The 24,054-nt window shown below is 43.7% G+C and overlaps 3 protein-coding genes across 5 annotated transcripts in view; 1 reads left to right on the top strand and 2 right to left on the bottom strand.

The window, feature by feature from the left end:
• The window catches only part of sptbn2 (spectrin, beta, non-erythrocytic 2), a 41,488-nt gene extending 32,681 nt beyond the window's left edge, over window positions 1-8,807 (bottom strand). For 2 of the 3 annotated variants that reach the window (XM_037468375.2, XM_062558177.1), the window contains exon 1: window positions 8,103-8,807. The gene's annotated coding sequence lies outside the window, so the exon portion shown is untranslated. The remainder of the gene's footprint in view (window positions 1-8,102) is intronic. The other variant, XM_062558178.1, reaches the window with a different exon arrangement.
• A 5,304-nt stretch (window positions 8,808-14,111) lies between these two features.
• slc25a35 (solute carrier family 25 member 35) lies at window positions 14,112-18,427 on the top strand. The gene is made up of 5 exons (XM_037467867.2): window positions 14,112-14,527; window positions 14,668-14,733; window positions 14,815-14,967; window positions 16,227-16,361; window positions 16,672-18,427. Exons 1-5 carry the CDS (start codon window positions 14,156-14,158, stop codon window positions 16,840-16,842), a joined length of 897 nt encoding a protein of 298 aa, XP_037323764.2. The 5' UTR covers window positions 14,112-14,155; the 3' UTR covers window positions 16,843-18,427.
• A 365-nt stretch (window positions 18,428-18,792) lies between these two features.
• Window positions 18,793-24,009, bottom strand: LOC119215595 (mannose-P-dolichol utilization defect 1 protein-like). Its single transcript, XM_037467868.2, has 7 exons — window positions 23,677-24,009; window positions 23,347-23,412; window positions 22,818-22,950; window positions 22,132-22,217; window positions 21,340-21,455; window positions 21,112-21,222; window positions 18,793-21,017 (listed from the first exon to the last, which is right to left on the bottom strand). Exons 1-7 carry the CDS (start codon window positions 23,765-23,767, stop codon window positions 20,895-20,897), a joined length of 726 nt encoding a protein of 241 aa, XP_037323765.2. The 5' UTR covers window positions 23,768-24,009; the 3' UTR covers window positions 18,793-20,894.
• Between the last annotated feature and the right edge of the window lie 45 nt (window positions 24,010-24,054).

Below are 24,054 nucleotides of genomic sequence, written 5' to 3'. Positions count from 1 at the left end.
GTTCTACACTTTGACATAGATAAAAGGGTTGTGAACCCAATCGTTCAGCAGACAGCAGCAGGGAGGTAAATCCGATATGTGTATTTGCATGGATTTAGATGAAAATCAACAAAGTAGTTCAAATAGATTTCAAATACATAGCAACTCAAAGATGTACCAGACCAGACAGATCCTGTCACTGGATCAACATCAAGATTAAACCCCCACCAGAGAGACCCATTAACTAACCGGGTCCATTTGTGTAAGAGCATTGAAGAGATTAATAGACATAGTCGAGTAGTCCGTTTGATAATACCTGTTACTTTATCTTTTGTTATGTCTAGCAGCTGCTTGATGTCATGCTGGCAGTAATGTGTCAGCCTGGATGATTCTTGGACTAGTCTTGTCGTGAAAGTCAATCCATCCTCTAAATCAGACCCAGAGTTGCGGAACAAGCAGACAGCTGCCAGAACCGATACTTATCGACACTATACACCGCCGGGCCGGGCGGTCGGGCCATATTCCCTGAATCATTAAATGCACAAAACGCACACTAGACAGGCAATAGCATCGAGCATGAGCATGCCGTGCAGATTTTGAAAGCCCACATCCATTTGGGAAGCGAGAGTTCAGTCGTTGTAATTATTCACAATAGAAGCAACTTAAAAGTGTGACTGATGTGTGCCACATTCTTTGGATTTATTGAGTTGTTATTTTGGTATTTGGGGCAATTGTGTATTTATTGGTTGGTTGGTCCAAGAAACAAGTGAGAACAAGCAGGAGGTGCTGGAACAAATGTCCACGGTCACAACCAAACCAGGGATGCTGACATAAACTCAACGGCCACTTTATTAGGTGATCAGCCAATCGCATAGCTCTGAATCAATGGATTTGGGCATGTAGACGTGGTGAAGACAACTTGCTGAAGTTCAGACCGAGCATCAGAACGTGGAAGAAAGGGGATTTAAGTAACTTTGAACTTGGCATGGTTGTTGGTGGCAGATGGGCTGGTCTGAGTACGTCACAAACTGTGGATCTACTGGGATTTTCACACACAGCCATCTTTAGGAGAAAATATCCAGTGAGCAGAAGTTGTGTGGACAAAAATACCGTGTTGATGTGAGAGCTCAGAGGAGAAAGTGCGACTGGTTTGAGATGATAGAAAGGCAACAGTAACTCAAATGACCACTTGTTAATACCAAGGAGAAGCAGAATAGCATCGTAGAACGCATGTAGAACCTTGAAGATGGGCTACAGCAGCAGAAGACCACACCGGGTGCCACTTCTGTCAGCTAAGAACAGGAAACAGAATATGATTCGCACAGGCTCGCCAAAACTGAATAATAAAATATTGGAAAATTGGAAAATTGTTGCCTGGTCTGATGAATCAGTGATGGGTGTATAATATAGATCCGCCTGGACAATTGGGCATTGTTCATGGTATTTTATCAAAGAGAGTTAGAAGTCAAATGTATTCCATCCTGCTGTGCAATACAACATATACCTGCACCTTACCACCTCAAACACGCCGCTCACATTTTAGCTATAAGTAAAAAAAAAACAAGGCAAATCCTATTAGTGGCAGATTAAGAAGCGGCTGGAAATAGAAACTAAATGCAGGGATTAGAGAAGAAGGCAGAACAACGCCTCTACGCCAACCCCAAACCTGTCACCTCCCCACTGACTGGCACCCCAGGGGTTTGCAAATGCTAAGACCCCCCCACATTAGTCCATTTGGTAAGTTTTATTCAATTGATGAATATAATTTTAGATAATGTTGTGTCATTATTGTTTTATAATACAGTACTAAGACAATTCTTGCATTATAGATTCTATAATACAATAATTACACTACCAGTCCACAAAGTCAACTTCACCTTTTCACACTCAACCTCACCGTAGCAAAGTACCAGGCACATTGATGAAACATAAATAATAACCAGAGGCGGGCCTACATCCAGCAACTGACAAAGATGGAAGATTTACATGCAGCTTAATTAACCCAAACGTCACAACGTGGAAGCAAGAGTCCACATAGAGCACACACTATCCAGGACACGCCAGGCAGCAATGAAGTCAATGACAGTCCGTCTGTGGGAGTGGACCAGGGTGGGGGCTGGAGGGGGGCGGGATCAGTGTGGCCACAGGAGTCTGGCCGAGGCAAATCAAGGCCAAACCTCTTTTTATTGTCAGTAGGAAGAGACTCGACTCCGTGTCTGCACTAATCGCCCCTCGATGGATCAGACAAACAATCCCCTGACCTACTATGATACAACCTACTGCGCACACACACGCACACACACACACCCCAGCTGACCTATTACACCCCCCTCTACCATCAACCTCACACAAACCCACAGTGCTTCTAAAAGCCCCCCCCCCACACACACACACACACATATATATCCACCCACTCAGCATGTGCAAATCAGTATGCGGCACACAAAATGGGTTGGTTCAACACCTACAATCATGTCAGCCTGAGTACAATTGTCTCCCAGAGGAAAAAACAAAGCAGAGACGGAAAATAACTTCCAAACTCAAACCTTGGTTTTCACATTTTTCCTGCGTGCAAACAGTCATGTCAAGAAATCAGATGGTATCCCACACCACCTTTACTGCTCTTATCACGGGGGGGGGGGAATAAGACGGGCGGGCAGTCGGTCGGAAGTGGCACAAAGGGGAGGCATAAAAAAGGTTCCATTAAGAAAATCCCCTCGAGGTCCGATCCACACGTACACCCCAAAAGACATGAATGTAAAGAAAGAGGGGAAAACCCCTTGCAGACATTAGTGCGATCGACAAAACCTAATAAAGAAGGTGCTGCCGTTACAATCGGCCTACTACTGTAATAGCTGGCCAACGTCAAATGGCTGTGTAAACACAATAAAAGCTGAGTGGAACAGACACCGATCCTCAAGCTGGGCAACAAGGCATGGCCTGAATGAAGGCCGGCTTTTTCAAAACAAGACAGCACGCTTTCTCCAGAAGTCAGAATATGAAAAGCGTGACGTCTACCGCGAGTGACTGTGTGAGTACCGCTTCTGAAAAAGCAAAGAGTGAAAGTGGGGCACACAGAAACGCCTCAGGGCGAAAAGCCCGGCCCCTGGCAGAGCCGACACACATCAGAGCGCCGCTCAAAGCAGAGCGACACCGCCGATGAAGGCGGAGCCGCCGCCTCTTTTGTGTCTCCGCCATCCCTCAACCCCTCAACCCCTCCCTGAGCTGCTTCCCTTTACCCAGCTGGTCCATTTGTCATTGCACCCGCTAATGAGAGCGAGCGGAAACAGAGAAATGGAGCCCACGAGCAGTCACCCGCAGGGAATTAGGCCTGTGCACACTGTCCCAGCACACCAGGGGAATATGTCACACACACACACACACACACTAATGGCAAAAAAAGATCTGCCTTTTCAAAAACACAACTACTACATTTTAAATGACTGAAAACATATTATTATGACTGTCACGCTCAAGCGGAGGCGGCACCTCTGTGTTGCCTGCCTTTCTGACTCAGACGAGCAATGTGGGAGGCCGGGGGGGGGCGCAGATCCCCAAATTTCTCGGACAAAGGCAAACCTGCCCCGGACAATGGAAGAGTCAGCAGAGAGTTGAGGCCAGCCGTTCGGGCCCTTCCTGTTTGCAGAGACGCGGCATTGGAGGCCCCTCCGCGGGCTGCTGATCCGGGCCTGAATGCCCCGCTGAATAGAACAGCAGAGGTCCTTTGTTGACCTGTAGCATCACATTGATCAAATAGTCAAGCTGGAAGCATGCCTTCGACACATGGACATAGAGATGTCACTTTGGTTTTGGATACCTGGTCTGTATCAACAATCTTAAATTACGCAATAATGTACACTTATCAGAAAGGCATTCATAATCTTGAAATTTTATCTAAATATGTAAAACATTCATCCCACTGTGGAAAATCACGGAAAAGCATCATCTCATCAATGTTTGCCCACCATTGTAACAGGGACCCTGAAAAAGTCTGGAATAAAAAAAAATTAAAAAGATTTTTTTTTTGTTCTTCTCCCACGCACAGCAGTTCTTGACCAACACATGCGCAAAGAATGACCAACATGTTGACCAAACCATTTGCCCGAATACTACCCCCCCCACCCTGAAGTTGCAACAGCATGTTTTATGTGTATTCATAATCGGAACGTGGATAAACCAAAGCTAAAGTAATAGTCTGCCTCTGAATGATTCAGAGCTTAGTCGGCACTAACTTGAAAAGCACTTTCGTCTGGAAGTCACAGTGGCGGCATCAATCTCGAAGGCTGCCAGAAAGCCAAATTACAAACAGCAGTGAATGAAATATTTTCCACAGATAAGGCTAATTCTTTTTTTAAACCTACAAGAGCAACCAGTAGGCATCGAAGGCCCCTCCGCTGTGCTGATGAGTGGTTGATTGGAACGATTTTTCTAACCATCCGTTGATCTCAACAGATCCTAACAGCTAAACATCAACAGTCATATGGCATGTGGGGGAGGACTGTTAGGCTTTGTGTAAAAGGTGGTATATATCTTTTATGGACTTTAAAAAAAGTTGCAATATGGATGGGCAGATGCAAGCTAACCTCTCAGTGTGGCTGCTTTGGTCAATGTTGGCCAAAACCAGGAGACACCACTAACCCAGCAGTGTTTATATTCCTTTTCTTTGCTAGTAATCTGCTAATAAATACACATTCAAAAAGGGCTTGGATCACAAACTAACAAAGGTTGTTATTTTTATGGGTATACAGATAGTGAAATACAGCCAATAAAAAAATGATAGGATGGCTTGGCATAGCTCTGTAATCCTCTTTAATAATACATCAAGTGTCGTACTGTACTGTACGCTACGTACAGCTTCTGGTTGCTGCCATGTGTGTCCTTGTCGGCCTTTTTTAATTCTCCCTTTTTACTTTTCTGACATATTAGGAGAGAGGACTCAATTGCCCTTTCTATGGAGGGTAAATGATAGTTAAGCACTCAAATAACTTCTGATCTACTATACTCATTGGCTGCTGTTTGGTTATGGATGCAAGATAACATTCATATTGATGACACACAAAAAACAACACCATGTAAATGAGATGTTCAGGAGAGCGTTTAGTGTAGTTGGCCCTCAGTTGGTTTTGAGAAAAAATCTTATGGTGCACAAAATATGACAATTTTGATGAAATACATTCTGTCTTGTTATAAAGAAAAATTCTGAAAGTATGCCAAATGACTTTACAGTTCTTGTTTTTATGGTGGAAGATAAAAAAAAAGCTTGTTAACGTCAATGTCACTTTCTGGCCTCACAACACCAGGCACACAAAGCTAACGCATCGCGTTCAGGGCGCTTACATTTCACACAACCACATTTGAAGGATTAGATGAATAAACTTTCTTCTCTGCCCCCACACAGAGCTGAAGAACGAAGAGGATGAAATGATTAACAGCCCATCAGAAGGCAGCACTGCTCCTCTACCGATATGGTTCATTTCAGCACAATGAAAGTGTGAATGGCAGGAACTGGGAAAAAAATAGCTTGTTCAAGAGGGATTTTGAGAATCAGCACTCTGGGGGGCCCACTTTCACAGCCCCGTTCCATTGTTGTAGTGCTGTTCATCTAGCTGGCCACAACAGCCATATCTCATGCGTCTATCATCACAAACCAAGAGTATCTAAATCAGAAAGACACCCATGGCCAGGAACACAATAACAAACAAATAGGAGTACGGAGGATTTTATCTATTTTGTGTAGGTATATGTTCTTCCTGGGAACTCTAAGCAATATTGAGCAGATCAATATGTATTTTCTATTTCTAAAACAGAGATTATTTTTCATCACAGCCGCACTCACTGCACATCCTGCAGAGGAGTCCTCATTTCCTCATCTGCAACCAGAAAAATCTAAATTTAGAAAACATTTGGGTTTTTTGTCGTTTATTTTTTTTTAAATCGTAAAAAAGTCCAAGGGGGTATTTGGTACATTCGCAGATATTATCAAATACAATGAAATGGGGTTTGTGTTACGCCTCACAGGCATAATCGGTTTCATGTTTGGCAGATTGTCCGAATAGAAATCGGAATATGACCGCGTAAGCCATGAAACGCACAATGGCCAATAAATTAGTCCAAGTACATCATCCTTTTCAAGCACAATAACGCAATGATGCTTTCCTTGTAATCTGGTGTTTGTCTGTTTAGTCATATCACAGCGGGCCTCCCCAGATAGATTTCAGCCACAGCTCTTAAGGGACTTCATGCATTTTTAAACAGACCGTGGCCTGCTTCAACTGTACACCTAATGCTGCCTGCAGACAAAGCTCCACGAGCATCATTGCAACAACGTCAACAGGAAGGGGGAAGCCATCATGTCGCCCTCCGGTGGTACAATTACCAGCTTAATGGAACCAGGACTCGCTTCTCTGTGAGGAATTGTGTGTAAAGAATTGTTATATTTGATGAAAAAAAATGAAGCAATGTGGATACGATGACCAAGACATAGAGGCGGTATTTAAAATAAAGTATTCAGAATATCAATACCTAGTTCAAATCCCAGTGCTTATTTGGTGTCTGCATATCTCTCTTTCAAATAACAATGCAATCAGTGGAAAGGAGACTTTAGGCAAACCGGTACATAGATAATAAAAGGTTCCATGTGTGAAATTGCTGTACAGGTGTCATAGTGTATGTATGGAAATAAATAAGTGACAGCAATAGAAGTGAGGAAACATGAAATAATTTGACAAATCTAGTCCATAAATTCCAGTTCTGGCCTCAAAGCCAAGGTGAAAGTAGGGGGAGACGAAGGAGGTATTTTAAATGTTACAGAATGAAGCCCTGGCTTTCTCTCCCACTCTCTAGAATCTAGAATGCAATAAATTGCGGTCATCTGGATTGCATTCAGCTTTCAATCAACGTGTAAGGCAGTAACTGAATATAAAGTGGGCTGAAACCCTGATTTACATGGCATCAAGAGACACTGACATAAGATAGAAATAATGGGCCCCTTGTAATGGAGAGGCCATATGTTGAGCATCACAAACCAGCCAGAGCTCTTATTAGTGAACCCCTAACCATTTCCCGATTGGCTACCTTCTTAGTGCTCCAAGAGAGGTTAAATATCATCAATGTAGACGTTTTAGACCGTTGGACAAGGAGCCTTCTCCTGGGAGTATCACACCTCCACTCCTTAACTAATGGAATAGTGGTGCAGCTCTCTTTTTAACTATAGCCAAACTTTGAATGCAACACATTATCTTTGCACATTATAGCTAGGCTAATATCAGTCATGGGGAATAAAGTACCCCATTTTTTCAAGACAAAAGAAAACATTTTGAAACGGGCTCATTGAGAAGGATGCATTTCCCCCCCCCTCAATGGGCTGATGTCTCAGGGCTATAAAACGTGGCTCTTCCACACGTGGTGGCAAATGTCAGATCTCCCCATCTCCTGCACAACGAGGTATGCCGTCGTAACAAAACGCACACGTTTCAACAACGTGTGCAATGGACCAAGCGTGCAATGATATTTAGCTCTTCGCACACTTTTACCTGATGCATCCCCGCTTGTGAATGACTCACGGCGTAGGCCATGCAGGCACGCAGCCTACATCCCAGTCCTATCACAACACTGCCCCACAGCACGCACACACACAACAACAACAACAGCCGCTTTACAAGACGCCACATCTCGATTAAAAACACACACACACACCAACCACGCCGGGTTGGTTTGAGGAGCAGATGTTGAATCGCGGATCCACCGGCTGCTCGTACAAGAACGCGCAGATAAAAAAAAAATGTGGCTGCGTTTGACATCGGTTCAGACAAAGGCGTGAGGAGACAAGACGTGCGGAGGGGACGGCTCCTCCGATAAAGACTTGTCGAGCAGGCAGCGAACACACCAGAATGTTACACTGACTAGGAGTTTAACAAAAAAAAACACCAACGGATACGGTAACGTCCGTAGTGTGTTGCCCTGGACGGCTAATGAGTAGCGGTGGCGAGCTAACAGCGTTTACCTGAACATCCCCCCCCCCCCCCTCTCCCGTCTCCCGTTAGCGGTTACCCGCGGGTTAGCCTTCTGGTGGTGGGGGAATGAGAATGAGCATCAGTAGAAGAAGGAACAAAAAGCACGCTTACCCCTTAGTTTTGGTCTTCCGTCACAGAGGTTGTCGATAATATGAATAACGCGTCGCCGTGTTATCTCCGCAAATATCTTCCGTTGCTACCAGCGCGTGCGACTGTGAGCTAATGTGAGACGTAACGGTGAAAGAATCCCAGGTAACGCGGGGCAACGTCTTTGCTTTAAATCCGCATCTTCCAACAAACAACAAAAAAAAAAGAATCTTTTCCTCCGCGTCGCAACCGGTGCAGCCCGTTACGAAACGAAAACAGGGTTTTGTATGAACGTGCATGTAAGTATGTCGCTTTCACGCCAAACTGTCAGCGGGGGGAGAAGACAAAAACGAGGGATGAAAAGAGCCCGTTCGGAGGCAGGTATGAGACGGATATCCGCAGCAGCTTCTTCCCCCCGTGGCCGAGCATCAGAAGGGCCGTCTCATCTCAATCGCTCCCGTTCAACAGGGAGAAGAAAGGAACCAGTGGACATGGATGGTGGTTAGGGGTGTGCGTAGGGGGGAGGTGTGTGGGTGATGGGTGGGCGGGTGTGTGTGTGGGTGCTGACCCCTCGCAGTCACATGAGAAGCCCATTTTCAGCATTCTCAACGATAACTGTACATCACGAAAGAGAAGCAGATGCTCCGTCCCTCCTCTGGTGCTGTCCCTGGTGCTAAAACATTCACATACCATTCGGTTTAGATTCTCGAGACATCTTTTTCTTGCAATCGGTTCAAATGAATGTGAAAATTCCACAATTGCAATTAGCCTACATCGAATGCATCATCCTCAATCCACATGGGGTTGCAGCCAATTTGAGCACGTTCAAGCGTCCAGCTATCTCCTTTGTAACTGATGACGATATGAAAAACAGAATCGATCTAGAATGGGGTATTGTTCTTGGATTAAACACATCAGTGGTATCATTCATTTGATCCATTCATCTTATGTATATTCTATTGTAGTCATACATCATATTGCAGGATTACATTTTATGGATCAAATAAAAACGCCCTACCCAAGTTTTTAATTGAGTCACAACTTTTTTTCCAGAAATCCCAAAACCGACAAACACCACTATTGTGATTATTTCAGATGGTCCTCCATGCATTTTAGTATTTTATCTCTAGCAACTGTGATGCACTGAATTATTCGTGAGACACTTTGCAGCACCAGGTTTGTGAGACATCAAGCAGGTCACAGAGATCTGGGTTATTCATAAAGCCATGGAAGACTCTCATGGTTTAGATCCCCAAAGACCAGGGTCTTCCCCTGTGCGTTTCTCCATTGCACAGTACAGCAAAGTAAGCAGTGATTCGAAAGTTCCTGCAATCAAGCCTGATCAAATCTGGAGGCACCCGTGCATGCCGTTAGTCTGCAGAAAGGCCCTGAGGAAGGCACACAAAACCTGAACTAGGACTGTATATTTGTGTTGTCTGTACTGTGTGTCATTGGCTGTGAAGCCGTGAGATTGGGTGGCAATGAACCAACAAAGTGGTGTTGGCGAGTGGCTTTATGGGATGCTGGGTCTCATAGAGAGGACTGAGCAGTTTGTAGAATAGCACGCCACTCATTATACGCAGATTGTGATAAAGAAAAAGCTTGGCTGTTGGCTGTGCCATTTCTCTATGTAGCATTTTTGCTGTGGGTGTTTTTTTGTAGTTGAAGCTTTCTGCGTGGGCGGGATATTTCTAGCGCCAGCAGTGGCAGATGGGTGTTATTGATTTGAACTGTCAAGACATTTTTAACAAAAGTGTGGCTGCTCAAAAACTATTTCACTAAGCACCTGCATCAACAGCCGTGTTTCAGTTGGCTTGGCGGACAAGTGAACTAAGGTGAGGGACTGATTAAGGGGGGACCTTGTACCTCAAAGATAGTGCTGTTGTTTATTTTCAAGCCTGATCATTTCTGAGATTAATACATTAATACATTTTACTCAGTTAAATTGACGGCTGGTTAAGCACAAACATTGTCCATCATTTTCCACAGCAATGCTGCCCAGTCACTAGCCAATCAGATATCAGTTGTGAAGGACATGTGGATGTGTAAAACCGTGACTAGAGTAATAGAGAAACTAGGAAGTAACTAGAAGTCAAGGTTAAATAATATTTTCAAAATAATGTTGAGGACTCTATGTGAAACTGAAGTTTATAGATCTTAGAGGACATTCTAAACGAATGTACAATGTCAGATGAAATCAGACTAACAAGGCTTTTCATCTAAATTCAGTCAACTGACTGATGACATTGTAGAAAGCAATTACCAGTTCTGTTCTGGTAAATGGTTTAAATGGTATTGGAAAAATCCCACACTACTTCTATCATTGTATTTTCTAATGTCACCCACCTCCGATGACATAATCCAGATACCAATTTTGAAATCCAAACATTAAAACCACTCTTGTAGTTTAGCATAAACATAAACATTTTAATGCTTCCCTGACAATAACTAGCTGTATAGTACAGTTCGCCACTTGATCCTACATGCACCCTGATACATTTTGCTAGAATTATTATTTTTTTAAATATTGCCCTTGTGTTTACCTCATTTCCTCTTCAGTGACACTGATTTGAATTCATACCCGACATTTATTTTGTTTATCCTACTGTCTAATTGTTTTATCTAATATAATCGTATTGGCAGCCTCTGGCATATAAATCTCTATATAACTGTCATCATCATCTGAACAATATAAATTCAAAACTTTACATTGTCTACATTTCTTCTTGAAGGTTACAGTCCAGAGACTGCAGAGGCGTGTAAACGCTAAAACAAAGACCCCAGGGATTAAAATGTTTTTCTTAATTTGAGCTGTTATAGTGCACACAGACAACCTGTTTACGCCCCCCCCCCACCACCCGGCCCCAGTCCCCACCCCCGCTTACAGACCCACAGCCCAGCAGACAGCTCATCCACAATCCACCGTGACAAAGAGAAAGAGCTGAGTGCAGGATATAAGGCGGCCACTGCCTGCCAGAGTGGGTCCGGCACAGTAGATTCTGCAGATTGCAGCAGTTTAAGCTAAACCCCCTCTCTGTCTGCTCACTATAGACGGGAACTGTGTGGGTGGGGTCATCATTAGTGTGTGCAGCGACCAGGGTGGAGTTGCAGGGGTGGCGTTGCAAATTGGTGAAGTTGGTGTGACTGTAAAGCTTCACAGCTCGGTGGACACGATCTCTATTATCCCTCCCCGGCACCCCCCCCCCAGCACAATGTGACTGATATTCCCAGCCTTAAATCTGAATCGCATGACTCTAATTTGGGTAACGGTGGGGGTCTCTGTGCTGACCTTAAATAAGGAGTCTGAGGCTGGGACAGACACAAGTATAAAGAAGCACATTGCTCAATCAACTCTGCTGTCCCTCCCGTTGTGCATATAGTTGCAGCCGCGTTGTTTTAGTTTACTGTATTCAAAAGATTTACTTATTGCCACAGGCCAGATTATTTGAGATCTGAACTAAAAGCATAATTCAATTTATTTAATTGTGTCTTGTTTGCATTTTATCTGACCCCTGTTGGTTCCGTTTCCTTATTAGCAAACGCCTCTGATAGCAAGTTCTCTTTCAAATTTGGCCAAACATTGAAGTCTTTGTTTTCAAGTGCAGATGGCTAAAAGTTATGGTAGGAATTGTTGGCGACACTTCTCTTTGTAGCCTATTTGTTCAGCTGTCTCACGTAGAATATAGTACTGTTTTAATAAATCGACCACAGTACATCAAAGAATCCATAAAAACAGCTTCAAAAGGCTTCTGAAACATTATAGGATGTGAGGAGCAGAGCGGTCAAAATGAGAAACCATGACTCTACAAGTGTAACCGTAAAAGTCAACCATTCCATGGACTTGTCTGACTTAAAGATGCAATAACTGGTCAAATTATCAACTCAGTTAAATCTCTATATGTGAGATATGCAAGTCATTACAAAACCTCTTTCTCATTCTCTGCTTTGTCATCTTTCTCCCTGGAACTCAAAAGACAACCAAAAGATGTATTTCACCAACAAAGAACGTTTTGTATCTTCGGTCATTGGTGCCGTGTGGGTAATAGTTCGGTCAGTGTGACCTACTAAAAGATATTTATACACTCTTCTCCCAAGGACGACTATGCTATTTCTGTTTCATTTCTTGCTCATCCTCTATCCCTCCCGTCCCTTTTCTTATCTCTCTTTCTCTCTAAACTAGTTGCTGGAGGTCACCCTGCTGTTCCAGTTTAAAATGATACAATAGTTCGACAGAATGAAACCAGGACGGTGAGGAGCTGAGGTGCCGACATGGTGCAACGTGACTCACTGAGCTAACAGGATATAGACCGTGCATAGAGACAGCTTTGTGGGTTATTACACCTGTTTCTTGGTGTACAAATCAGTCGACAAGATCATGCTTCAGAGCTGTGAAAGCAATACTTGAGTCGCTGTTTTTTCTTTGTTTGTTGATATTTTTGTAATCCTCTTTGCACATTGCACGGTGATCGCTGTATGGCGATAATGCTTAATGATACCATGAGCACTGTGTTTATACAGTATCATAGTGTCTGCACACGCCTGAATATACGCAAACAGGCAAAACTGTTGTGAAAGTTGTTTTTCTGAATAATTTCATCAATCATGATGATTCTAGAAAAGACGATTCAGAAGCTTCAGAACCAGTAAATCTATAAAACAGATTTATCCTGAAAAAGAAGTTGTATTTCAAATAAAATTTCCTCCGTATAATTGAAACAACTTAAATGAGCATCAATAATACATTTACTTACAAAAGCAGCCCGGTTCTATATCTTGACTCCTTATCCGTAAATGTATTGCAGGCAAACACCTCCTTTTTCAACCAGAGTGGATTCCACTAAAGAGCAGACACGTGGTGGTGTAGACCCAGATTGATTGATGGAAAGAATATTCACTACTGTACAGATGAACAAGCAGCCCCCTCTAGTGGAAAGATCTTTACTCAAACATAGTATGATCAATTAGATTAGATTTTCGTCAGAAAACATCCCTTAAATCAATAAAGCGTAAATACAATTGTATCTAGTGATGCAACTAGTATTGTGTAAAATACAATTTGAATAGTGCGGCAGGTTGTGATTGCCTTTTCTCACAATTCTATTGCTGCCGCCTTGCTGCAAACAATTTGCACCCTCCTCATTGTTCATTTTTCTACTCTCCGCTTCTGCTTTAAGGGCTTTCAAGATCTACCAATTAAAAGGGTTCATGCTTGATGATGCATGTATACTGATGTCTTAATGGAAGGACTTTTTAATAGTGAATACATTACATACATATATACTGTACAGTACCAGTCAAAGATTTGGACACATTTCTCAATGAGTGTGATTATTTGGAAGAAGAAGAAAAAATCACATCATGTGTAAATATATGTAGTTACATATATCATATACATATAAATAAACACATATATATATATATATGTATATATATATATATATAATATAATATAAAATATAAAACAATATATAATATTTTTGGCCCATTCATTGTAGCCTACCTAACTTGACCAGTAATCCGGCGCACCATGGGGCCTTGTCATTGGCTGAGAAGATGTCCATCAACCTTACGTATACACACTGGTACCAGTTTCTAAGATGAGACGTTTATGGAACGCGTATATATATTCTTATACTACCCCGTGTAATGGATTAGAACTATATACTTACATATACATACATATCGTCTTTAATCGCTTAGTATGTTAAACTTTAGGAGCTTGTAGTAGAATTTTCTAATGTTTTCTTATTCTAGTCCGTAAACAACTGTGCATTAAACATTAACCAAAAAAAAATAATGGAAAATAGCCAAAGTTTTAGTTTCAAGGACCAAACATTTTTTAATTTAAAATGAAAATAAACATCAATACACCATTTTCTGCCCGTTTCTATCGGAGTGTCGCGTTTACGAGCAGCCCCTGAAGGGGGCCGCACCGTGTGCGCTCTGTTCCATCCGTGCGCCGCCGCAGCGCGTGTACCGACCGTTTCTATAAGAGCCTCTGCCAATGACGGACGGGTCGGACTGCCCGCTGACGTGACCCCCACCCCCCACCTCCTCCACCCTTCCAGACGGTCGCGATGGACTTCGTGCTGAGCGGAACGGCGGCGTGCGGAGCCTGCGTCTTCACCAACCCGCTGGAGGTCGTGAAGACGCGAATGCAGCTCCAGGGAGAGCTCCAGAGCCGAGGCTCGTACCGGGTTCACTACCGCAACGTCTTCCACGCGTTTTACACGATCGGCAGGGTGGACGGACTGGCCGGCTTACAGAAAGGACTCGCCCCCGGGCTCGTGTATCAGTTCGTCATGAACGGGATCAGACTCGGCTCTTACGCCATCATCGAGTCCGCCGGATACATCCACACCAACGGAAGGGTCAGCGCGGCCAAAACCACCGTGGCCGGGGCTGTGGCCGGAGTGGTGGGGGCCGTGATTGGAAGTCCCGTATACCTGGTTAGTAGCTGGTTGTATTGTAGCCCGAGCAGGCTTGACTTTTCCTTTTGTTCTGCTCCTTTTAGGGTTTTTTTTGTCGGCAATGGCATTTCAAGGTGAGCTGTCACTTTGTAACCCAACTTGTCTCCATTGATTGACAGGTGAAGACTCATCTGCAGAGTCAGTCTACCGCCTCCATCGCAGTTGGACATCAGCACAGACACCCGGTAACAAGTTGACCCTGGAGAGTGGATTGAAAGGGACCGGCAGGCATAGACAGATGTTTATTTTCCCCTCTTCCTTGCCAGGGGATGATCCTCGCTCTGGCAGCTATCTACAAGGAGCACGGCCTCCTGGGACTGTGGAGGGGCTCTAGTGCAGCCGTACCAAGGGTCAGCGTGGGCTCAGCCGCACAGCTCTCCACCTTCTCCTCCTCCAAGGAGTTTGTGGTTGACCTGCAGGTGAGAAGATTGTCCAGTACAGTTGTGTGGACTGTTGGGATTTTCAATCCTTCAGAGTATCAGAAAGCAATCCATCCAAGATGTCCTTGAAAACCTGTTTGAGCCGGTTTTGTCTCAGACTGCTGTTGCCCAGGATGTTTAGGTGTCCCCCCCCTCTGTGCCATTCTGTGAAAGGAGAACTGTGTCAGTGATTTATCTTCACGCTTTCTATACGCCTTGTCACAACATCTATAGAAAAAGAATTTAAAAAGCACACAAACAGGAACATACATCTCACAGGACCCAAATGCACTTCACACGACTCCGAGGAGCTTTGACCTTCTATTCAAGCTCTGGAACAGCAGGCAGAATTACGATCGGACAAAGGGCCGGTAGGTTCACCGGGAGTTGGGCTAGCGGGTTAAAGAGGGGGGGCGGGGGCGGGGGGGGGGGGCAACAGGAGAGTCTGGCATGAAGCGTAAGAACAATCTGGCAACGTGTGGTGTGTGGCAGGAGACTAAATAGGGATTTGACTAGTGATCAGAGGCAGGTGTGTGAACAGGTTCGACTAATGAGGTGGGAGGGATAGGTTGAAGAGGGTGTGCCAACTGCTCCCCTCAAAGGCTGTTTAGGTTCCACACGAGACGTCTCGCTGCAGCGCTGTTGGGTGGAAACGGGGCGACTGGAGGAATGTGGTCTCCTCGGCCTCCCGCTGCATGCACGCGTCTCTCTCATGACCACACAGTTGAATAATCAACTGTGTCTGTTTTGGGGTCTTGCATAACTCAAGAGAGCTGCTGTGATTAGCCGCGGCGCTAGAAAAGGAAGTGAAGAATTCAGACCCCCCAAACGAACTTGTTATGTTTCCTAAAATGTAGTGATTTCCCTTTGCACTGGCTTTGGACAAGCAGAGTATGTAGTCAATAGCTGTTTACAGACTATACAACCAGCCAAAGTGAGACTGACAAAGCATGGCACTCTTCTGGAATAGAAATTTGACACCTTTCACCCTCCCTCGATTACATAACCAGTGCTCCGTCACCAGTGACAAGTTGCTGCTGACCCGGCTGTAGTTTAAAAAAAGAGAAAAAAAACTCTTTACACTTATCAATGGACTGTATTAAATTTCTTCTGCAAAATAATCTCAATATAATCCTGAAAATCAGGTACAAACGTTTCAGGCACTTCTTTCTTGATTTGACTGTGGTAAAGCTCGCCTATGCTCCCTGTCTCATATCCGTATGGTCAGCTGTCCTTATATCATTTTCTTTCTTCCCAAGGTGTTCCCAAAGAACAGCTGGTTGGTGGCCCTGAGTGCCGGCATGATCAGCAGCGTGGTGGTGGTAATGGCCATGACGCCTTTTGATGTAGTGAGCACGCGGCTCTACAACCAGCCTGTGGATCATCTGGGCAAGGTGAGGAGAGACGTGTTCTAGCGACGACGATGATCTAGGTTTTGGTCATCAGACCCCTTTTTTGTGATGCGACGTGCAGCTGGATAACACACATAAAAAGAAGCATACATACAGGCTGTGGATGCTCTGGGGCACCGTAGAGCGAGTTATACCCTATAAAACGGCCTTCGTAACTGTCATACCAGTGGGGTACTATTAAGGGCCCCAACTCACTCGTAAGAAGTGACTAATAAGAAAGTAGAGTAAACACTCATCCCATTTAGGTGTTGAAATTCAAATCCAGGCTGACTTTCCTTTTCTCATCTTTTAGGGGCAGCTTTATAAAGGATTCGCTGACTGCTTTTCCAAGACGCTGAGGAAGGAGGGCTTGGTGGGACTCTACAAAGGCTTGGGAGCCTCTTATTTCCGGCTGGGCCCGCACACCATTCTGTCTTTGTTCTTCTGGGATGAACTACGCAAACTGTACCACGAGTGCAGATAACACCAGTAAAATGTGTAACGCATTAAGCCCTTAGTGCGGGGGCTAATGATTCCTCGTGGAATGAGGAAGCTCTTATGAGGTTAAAGACAAAACAGCAAATGGCCGTCTTTCTCAACGGGATAGAGATTAAAGGTCACATTTTACACTCCAATAACAAGAGACTTTGCTACATTCAAAAGTGTGACTATGAAGGTGAAAAGAAGCATCATATGTGCACACGTATGATAGGTGGGATAGGAACTTAAAGAATAATGAATGAATACCGGCGTGTCCCTGAGCAAGACACCTAACCCCTAATTGCTCCCCAGGCAAAAAGTAACGCGTGGGTTATAATGGAATGTAAGTTGCTTTAGATAAAAGCGTCAGCTAAATGACGTGTAATGAACATCATTTTAAAACCTTTATAGCACCTTAACTCCTTGGTTATGCTATTACCAAAGATATAACCATGTAAAGTGTCTGATTATTTTGAAAAGCGCTATATAAATGAAATGTGTTATTATCATAACTAATTCTGGACCCTAAGAATTGTTCCCCACAACAGAGGCACAAAAACGGAAACAAATGTTTGATGCAAATGTAAAAGCTTCATTTTTGACACACCACACGGACAGAACAAATTCTCTCTGACTGTTATCCAGGGAATAAGACTACCTCCATGTTCTTTATGATTTTAACTTGTACGGTTTGAATGTACAGACTGCAGGGCACCAAAATCGTCAGCGTTGCTTAATGCTTTACGAGCGCCTATTTTTAATAGAGACTGGTGCATCCGTCCCGATGGCACTGGAAGGCGTATTGTCGTAGCAATAGTTGCGTCATGGTCTGTGTGCTACATATTACACCATTCTTCAGAGCTCTAGTTGGGAGCCTGATTTGGGTCCTTTTTCCTTCAAAATGCATCATACTCAATGTCAAGTTTCACATGGACTGAATATGAAACCAAAAGAATTTACATTTGGCTATAGCTTGGGCTAATTTGCGTCGCCTATGCAATAATATAGAGTTTAATAAAATAGATTTTACAATTTAATAGAATATGCTAATTAAGGTACAGCGTCACTTAATCCCTTGAAGGCTGGTTACATATTGACACAGGTTTCAATTGTCAAATATAAAGATTTCCTTACCAATATTCTTATATGTTTCTGGTGGTAAGCTGTTAGCTGCACAAATCTGTTTCTATTTACATTGTACATTAAATGTTATTAAAACTATTTTAACTAAAATGACAGTTGTGTTGTCTGTGCTACATATTACACCATTCTTAAGCGCTCTAGGTGTGAGCCTGATCTAGGTGTGGGTCATTTTTCCTTCAAAATGCATTATACTCAATGTGAAAGCTTTACATGGACTGAACTGAATATTAAACCAGAGGAAATTACGTTTTCAATAATGTTATACTCAACCTACAGTACTATGGCCTTCTACTATTTTTAGGGTGTCTTAGTTTGCAACATAAGGTTTGTTTCCTCAAGAATTAGTTTACACAACTTGATATAATCATGGGACCACTAGAATTGACCAATTGGGGAACTTCTCAGCCGAAAATTTGGAGAAGTGAAGTACTTGTTTACACATTTCAAACACATTTATCAAGGGAACCCATTTTGATTGACAGATTGTGTTCAGCATGCATAATTTAAAAGGACTCATTTGAACACAGAAGGTAAAACAATAACAAAAATTGTAGTTCCACCTGCTGGGACCAGTAAGCTTTTATAAGATTCATTTTGAGGAAGGTCTTTGTGTTAGCAGAGCCACTATGGCAGTGTAAAGCTTCGAATATTTAACGGTGTCATTCACAAAGTCAGCCATGTGAAAATGCAAACATAATGACCGAATAGACTCATGTGAAAATACACAATGCCTTGTTTATTATGTACACCTAGATAATGTGGGAACGTGCCAAAGACCTTTGACGGTGACAACAAGGTGAGGGAAGGTGACCATTTTTCATATTATTATTTTATTACTTAATTTTCAGACACAATAAATCAGTGTCATTAAATTGAGATCACTGTACAGTTCAGAAGGTGTGCAAGTGAGAAACTCCATAAATGTGCAACATTAAAAACGCAGACACGAGATGGTTTGACAGGTGAGCCACTACATCCGGATTTCTGTGTTTGGTTGAATGGTACAAACAGTAAACTGCCACCACAAACAAGGTTGGTGTGATATTCAGGTCACCTCAGTGAGTGTAACTGTAACTCTGTAACACTGAACATTGTTGCCCTCGGCTGGCATTACTACATCAGAAGCCAGTCCAGAGGCATACATGTAACGTAAAGTACATTTAACTATTTTTAAATGCACAATTGGTGCCGCGTGGATACCTAAAAACATCAATAGACTCCAGTATATTCCACATATCGAACGTACGTGTTTTAATCACTATCTTGGATACAATTTACCAGAGCTACCACAGCATCTGCCCATGAAGCGTTCCCCTCATTGGGAATTCAAGGTTGGTGACGTTCAATCTCTCAGGTCTGAGCAGAGAAATCATTGACAAGCACCCAACCCCCAATGTCCCACCTGAGGCCTTAATCCTTGAACCCTGACACTCAACTGACGCCACCTGGGAAATGCTTGCGTGCAAGAGGCTACAAGGGGAAATCTGACATGAATGCATCATTATCATCATCAGGATTTATTGTTTACCGCATTGGCGTGAGTGAGTAATTGGCAGAGGTGGGAACAAGTCACTGTTAGGCAAGTCACAAGCAAGTCTCAAGTCATTGCCCTCGAGTCCCGAGTCAAGTCGAGTCAAAGACGAAGCAAGTCCCAAGTCGAGTCACAAGTCAAAGCCAACAAGTCTCAAGTCGAGTCACAAGTCGTACCATTTTAGTTTCGAGTCAATTCGAGTCCTTTTATTATAGTGGGGACAGGGACCCCTGGGTGATGGTGCGCTGCCTCACAGACCTAGACTACGAAGGGAAGGGTAAAGGTGGATCGACTGTGACTGTGTTGTAGTACTGTAACGCTCACCCCAATGCTGCAGCGTAAATAAGGAGGCGATGACTGGCTTGCAACTCCGCTGCATTTATTTATATAAAACAACTCAACTTCGGTCACTGTTGGCCGTCACCACGCCGAACGAACACTTCCGCATTCACGGCCCCCCAAAACTCGGGTTGTCTCGCGTAACTACAGCTGGTAACAGAGCATAACGTGAACACATGCAACATCTGCATAACTGATTAACTAATAACTTTAACTCAGCTCATTACACTACTTTAAAACGGACGTTGACATAATGTTGGCGAGGATTTCCATCGGAGTCTGAATCCGGGTTCAAAAATCCCGATTTTTGTAACCATGAACGAGCTGTCTCGTTGATACGGTCAAATGGACTGCAGTGATTGGATGTCGTGCAGGCAGCGCTCTCTGCATACAGGTGGCGCACATTTTTTTGACAGATGCAGATAAACAGAGCGGCGCGGTGGTGTGAAAATGTTTTCCCCCAGTTTTCATGGGAAGTAGCAAGTCTTCTCGAGTCAAAAGGCTCGAGTCCAAGTCAAGTCACGAGTCATCGGTGTTCAAGTCCAAGTCGAGTTGCAAGTCTTTGTACGTTTTGTCGAGTCGAGTCTCAAGTCATCAAATTCATGACTCGAGTCTGACTCGAGTCCAAGTCACATGACTCGAGTCCACACCTCTGGTAATTGGTGAAACAGAAGCTTGCAAATAAGCTTGTTTCTACCGCATGACTATATCTCTTCTGCAGTTAAAACCCAGTAGCAAAAAATGACTTGTACTGGAATTATTTTAATATTTTTAAATGATCACTTTAAAAGGATAAAAACAGCAATATAATTTACAATTTAGGGAATGAACAAACCAGTTCCCATTAACACAGACACTCAACCTGTTTTAAAGGAGGCCTGAGCACCGTACACAGCGCTTTTGTTCTACACATTTCCTGTTACGTCTGTGGCGTATTAGAGTCACTGATAATTCGACATTGTGCCAAAAATGACAAAACATTTCTGATTGTCCAGAAGGATTTGTGTGTTGTGTAAGTACTCATTTGTCACCGTCCAGCACCTCTACTCCCTCTTGGTTTTAGTGGTGGCGGCGCTGCCCCTGCAGCAGAGGACCTGGGCCAGAAGGACACAGCTCACACCGGCTGACAGTGTCTGTAACGAAGGGGTGAACAAGCTACCGGTCTCCTGCAAGACAAACAGCAGCAGATAGTAAAGGCGTCAAGGACAGACTGGACTGGTGGGAAATGTGCAGCTTTGCATGTTGATTCTGACTGCATACCTGCAGAGACACAAAGAGAACGCCCAGAGATCCAGCCCACGACAGCAACACAGACAGAGACGACAGTTGGCCCGTGTGGCCGTGACGGTGGTTAGTTCCAGCTTGGAGAACCTGGAAACAACAAACACGGAAAATACAGTGCGCACGATCACTTCACAGCTCACTGGTCTGGTTGATTGGAGGACAGCTCCAAAAGTGCACCGGCAACATTAGCCATTCAGTTGCTACCTTGCTTGCGATTAAAGCTGCCAAACTAGAGGCCTGCATCACTGAGACAACTGCTGCAGCTGCGTAGGAGCCCAGAAGGAACATGGCAGCCCCGTAGGCCAAGAGGAACAGCATCCCTGTCAACATAAAACAGGCTTCAATGAAGAACAAGGAACCCTTGAATGTTTTACCAAGAATGCTCACATACGAGATCAATGGGGATCTGACTAGAGTAACACTCACTAGCTCTCCATCTCATTGTTTTCTTCTCTTTGTGAAGTTGACAAGTGGAGAGGCAACACCACAAGGTGGCGCTCCAGTACAACACTGACTAAAAATGAAGAAATGTTCAACCAAATCGAGTATTTAAACTACACAGATGATAAACAAGTGATCAATTATAGGGTGGTGTACAAAGGTTGACTTCCGTAGCTGCTAGTTTATGATCTTTTAATAAATGCTCTAATGAATGTTTTAAACTTGGCATTTTGCCTTATGTTTTGGTGGTTTTATTTGAAGCATTTTAACTGAAACAAAACGGGTGTAAGCCTTTTGTGGCTTTGTGCACTTTTTCACAACCCATTTCATTATTTAGTGCTTCTTAAATAGAATATAACGACACAAACCAAATCGTTAGACCGTTGCATCAGTGCAAGGTATGAACTCTATTTCAACAGGTAGGAAAGATTCACACGAGAGGCACAGACAGATGTCAAAGTATTTAAAGACGTTGTTTTTTTTGGTCTTTTTATAGGATTTGTTGAGTAGTGTGTAATAATTAGAATACGTGTACACTATTTGGTATGTGAGTACCTGAGAGCGTATGGCCACGATAATGCAGGATGAGGAAGACAATAGCTGCCGTCTGAGCCAAGGTGAAGAGCCTTTCAGCCCAGGCACTGTGGAGGAGTCAATGTAAAACACATGTAACGCACACAGCTAATTCCTCATTAAACGAGGAAGCTCTTACGAGGTTAAAGACAAAACAGCAGATGGTCGTCTTTCTTGAGAGATTAAAGGTCACATTTTACACTCCAATGACAAGACACATTGCTACATTCAAAAGTGTCACTGAGAAGGTGAAAAGAAGCACCATATGTGAAATATTATATGATAAGTGGGATAAATGTAAACACATGTAAAGCACACAGCTACGATAACAGTTACATGCTGTCAAATGCAAAACTACTATTTATGAACTACTAGGTGCTCTCTAAATACTCAAAGAACCAATAGTCCATGAGTAACTTCAAACTTAACAGAACACGGTTTGAGTGTGTAATACATACATTTTACCAGGGTACGTAAATAGAAATAGAAAATATGGTTTTAAGCCTAAACATGTTAATGACGTCGGCTTTGTTTCCTGCATCACTCAAACTCACAAACTCGTGGGATTTGAGGACACCGGGGTGTCTACAGTTCAACGTGGTGCGACATTTCACTCCTGTATGATGGAGAAACAGAGTGAGAAGAACTGGATGTTCCTAGATACATACAAGAGCGGGTAGTTGTTGGCCATTGCGTACACAACAGGACACGAGAAGGCATACAGCTGCAGGAGCATGGAGGTCAAGCTCAGGCCCTCGGCACTTCTCCTCCACAGTATCTTCAGCAGCTGAGGGAGCTGTGCTGCAGGGAGACAGCAGGCCAGGAGGAGGCGAGATAACTCTTATAGTTTAGTTAGGGGGGTCTGGCGGTTGTGTGTAAATTAGCAATCCATATGTAAACAATGAAAAGCATTACAGTTACGGACACAAAACCTCTTGTGATCCATATGAAGTAACATTGTCTGCTTTATTGTACTGTGGTGAAGCTCGGTGACTGTGTGTGTTTTTTGCAGAAATTATATTGTGATGTCATGTTGTCATGGTTATCTCCACCAGTACAGCAGTGACAGTTACCTAACCACTGATATCAAATCAATAATGATTAATCATTGTGTGGGGGAAGAGACAGCTTTGTTAGTTGTGTTTGTGCAGCCTGCTGCTGCTGTTACTTAATCAGATTTAAAGTTGGGGTACTTACCCAGGAAAGTTTCCAGAATGATCAAAATCCCCAAAATTCGGTTCATTACAAACTGTAGGCAAGGCACTGCGACATAAAAGAAAGAATATTCAAACAACCAGGTCTATGTTCGCCCAATGCTGCATAGGAGACGCGTGTGAGGGTGGAAACAACGCGAACCGCATATATGATGCCTAACTGCAACCATGGGAGGATAAACCTTATTATTTAATTACATCTGGGGGAATGGGGGGAATACACATGCGCCACAACTTCCCGCACATCTGGAAAAACTTTTTTTCGTTTCTCGCGTTCATTTCTCGCACGAACTCAAATCCTCCGAGAACTCACCGTTCATGTGAAAGTTTACGAAAATCCTCTCGTAGCATTTTTCTGGCATTAGGTAGGTAACCAGGAAGTCTTTGACGCTAGACGAGGCCATGCTGGGTCAGCTGTGGTCCGGCCTCAGCCCTCGTTCCTGCTCGGGGACGGCGGAGGGATTCAGGGGGAAGGTTCTCAAAGGGGGACACGAGGGCGGCGGACCGGAAGTGCACCCAGTCTTCTCAAAGACAGGTCCTTATGTTTCGAGAAAAATACTACACGCTTTATGTGTATGTGCTAGTTGTGATTCCGCAAGAAAGTTCATGCTCCATGTTACGAAACAACATTTAAATAGCTTCTAACCACGTGGGCAAAACGGACACCAAAAGGATGCTCCAGGAGACACTC

The sequence above is a fragment of the Pungitius pungitius genome, chromosome 16, assembly GCF_949316345.1.
Source record: "Pungitius pungitius chromosome 16, fPunPun2.1, whole genome shotgun sequence".
NCBI lineage: Eukaryota > Metazoa > Chordata > Actinopteri > Perciformes > Gasterosteidae > Pungitius > Pungitius pungitius.
The sequence above is the reverse complement of the archived record's forward strand: the minus strand, read 5'-3'. Positions and strand labels throughout refer to the sequence as shown.

Excerpts from the sequence above, each read along its gene's own strand:
- LOC119215595 (XM_037467868.2), bottom strand. The coding sequence starts at position 23,767 with ATGGCCTCGTCTAGCGTCAAAGACTTCCTGGTTACCTACCTAATGCCA. Across the intron at positions 23,413-23,676 it reads CGTAAACTTTCACATGAACG|TGCCTTGCCTACAGTTTGTA; the intron begins GTGAGTTCTCGG and ends TTTATGTCGCAG. Across the intron at positions 22,951-23,346 it reads CATTCTGGAAACTTTCCTGG|CACAGCTCCCTCAGCTGCTG; the intron begins GTAAGTACCCCA and ends GTCTCCCTGCAG.
- slc25a35 (XM_037467867.2), top strand. The coding sequence starts at position 14,156 with ATGGACTTCGTGCTGAGCGGAACGGCGGCGTGCGGAGCCTGCGTCTTC. Across the intron at positions 14,734-14,814 it reads GACATCAGCACAGACACCCG|GGGATGATCCTCGCTCTGGC; the intron begins GTAACAAGTTGA and ends CTTCCTTGCCAG. Across the intron at positions 16,362-16,671 it reads CTGTGGATCATCTGGGCAAG|GGGCAGCTTTATAAAGGATT; the intron begins GTGAGGAGAGAC and ends CTCATCTTTTAG.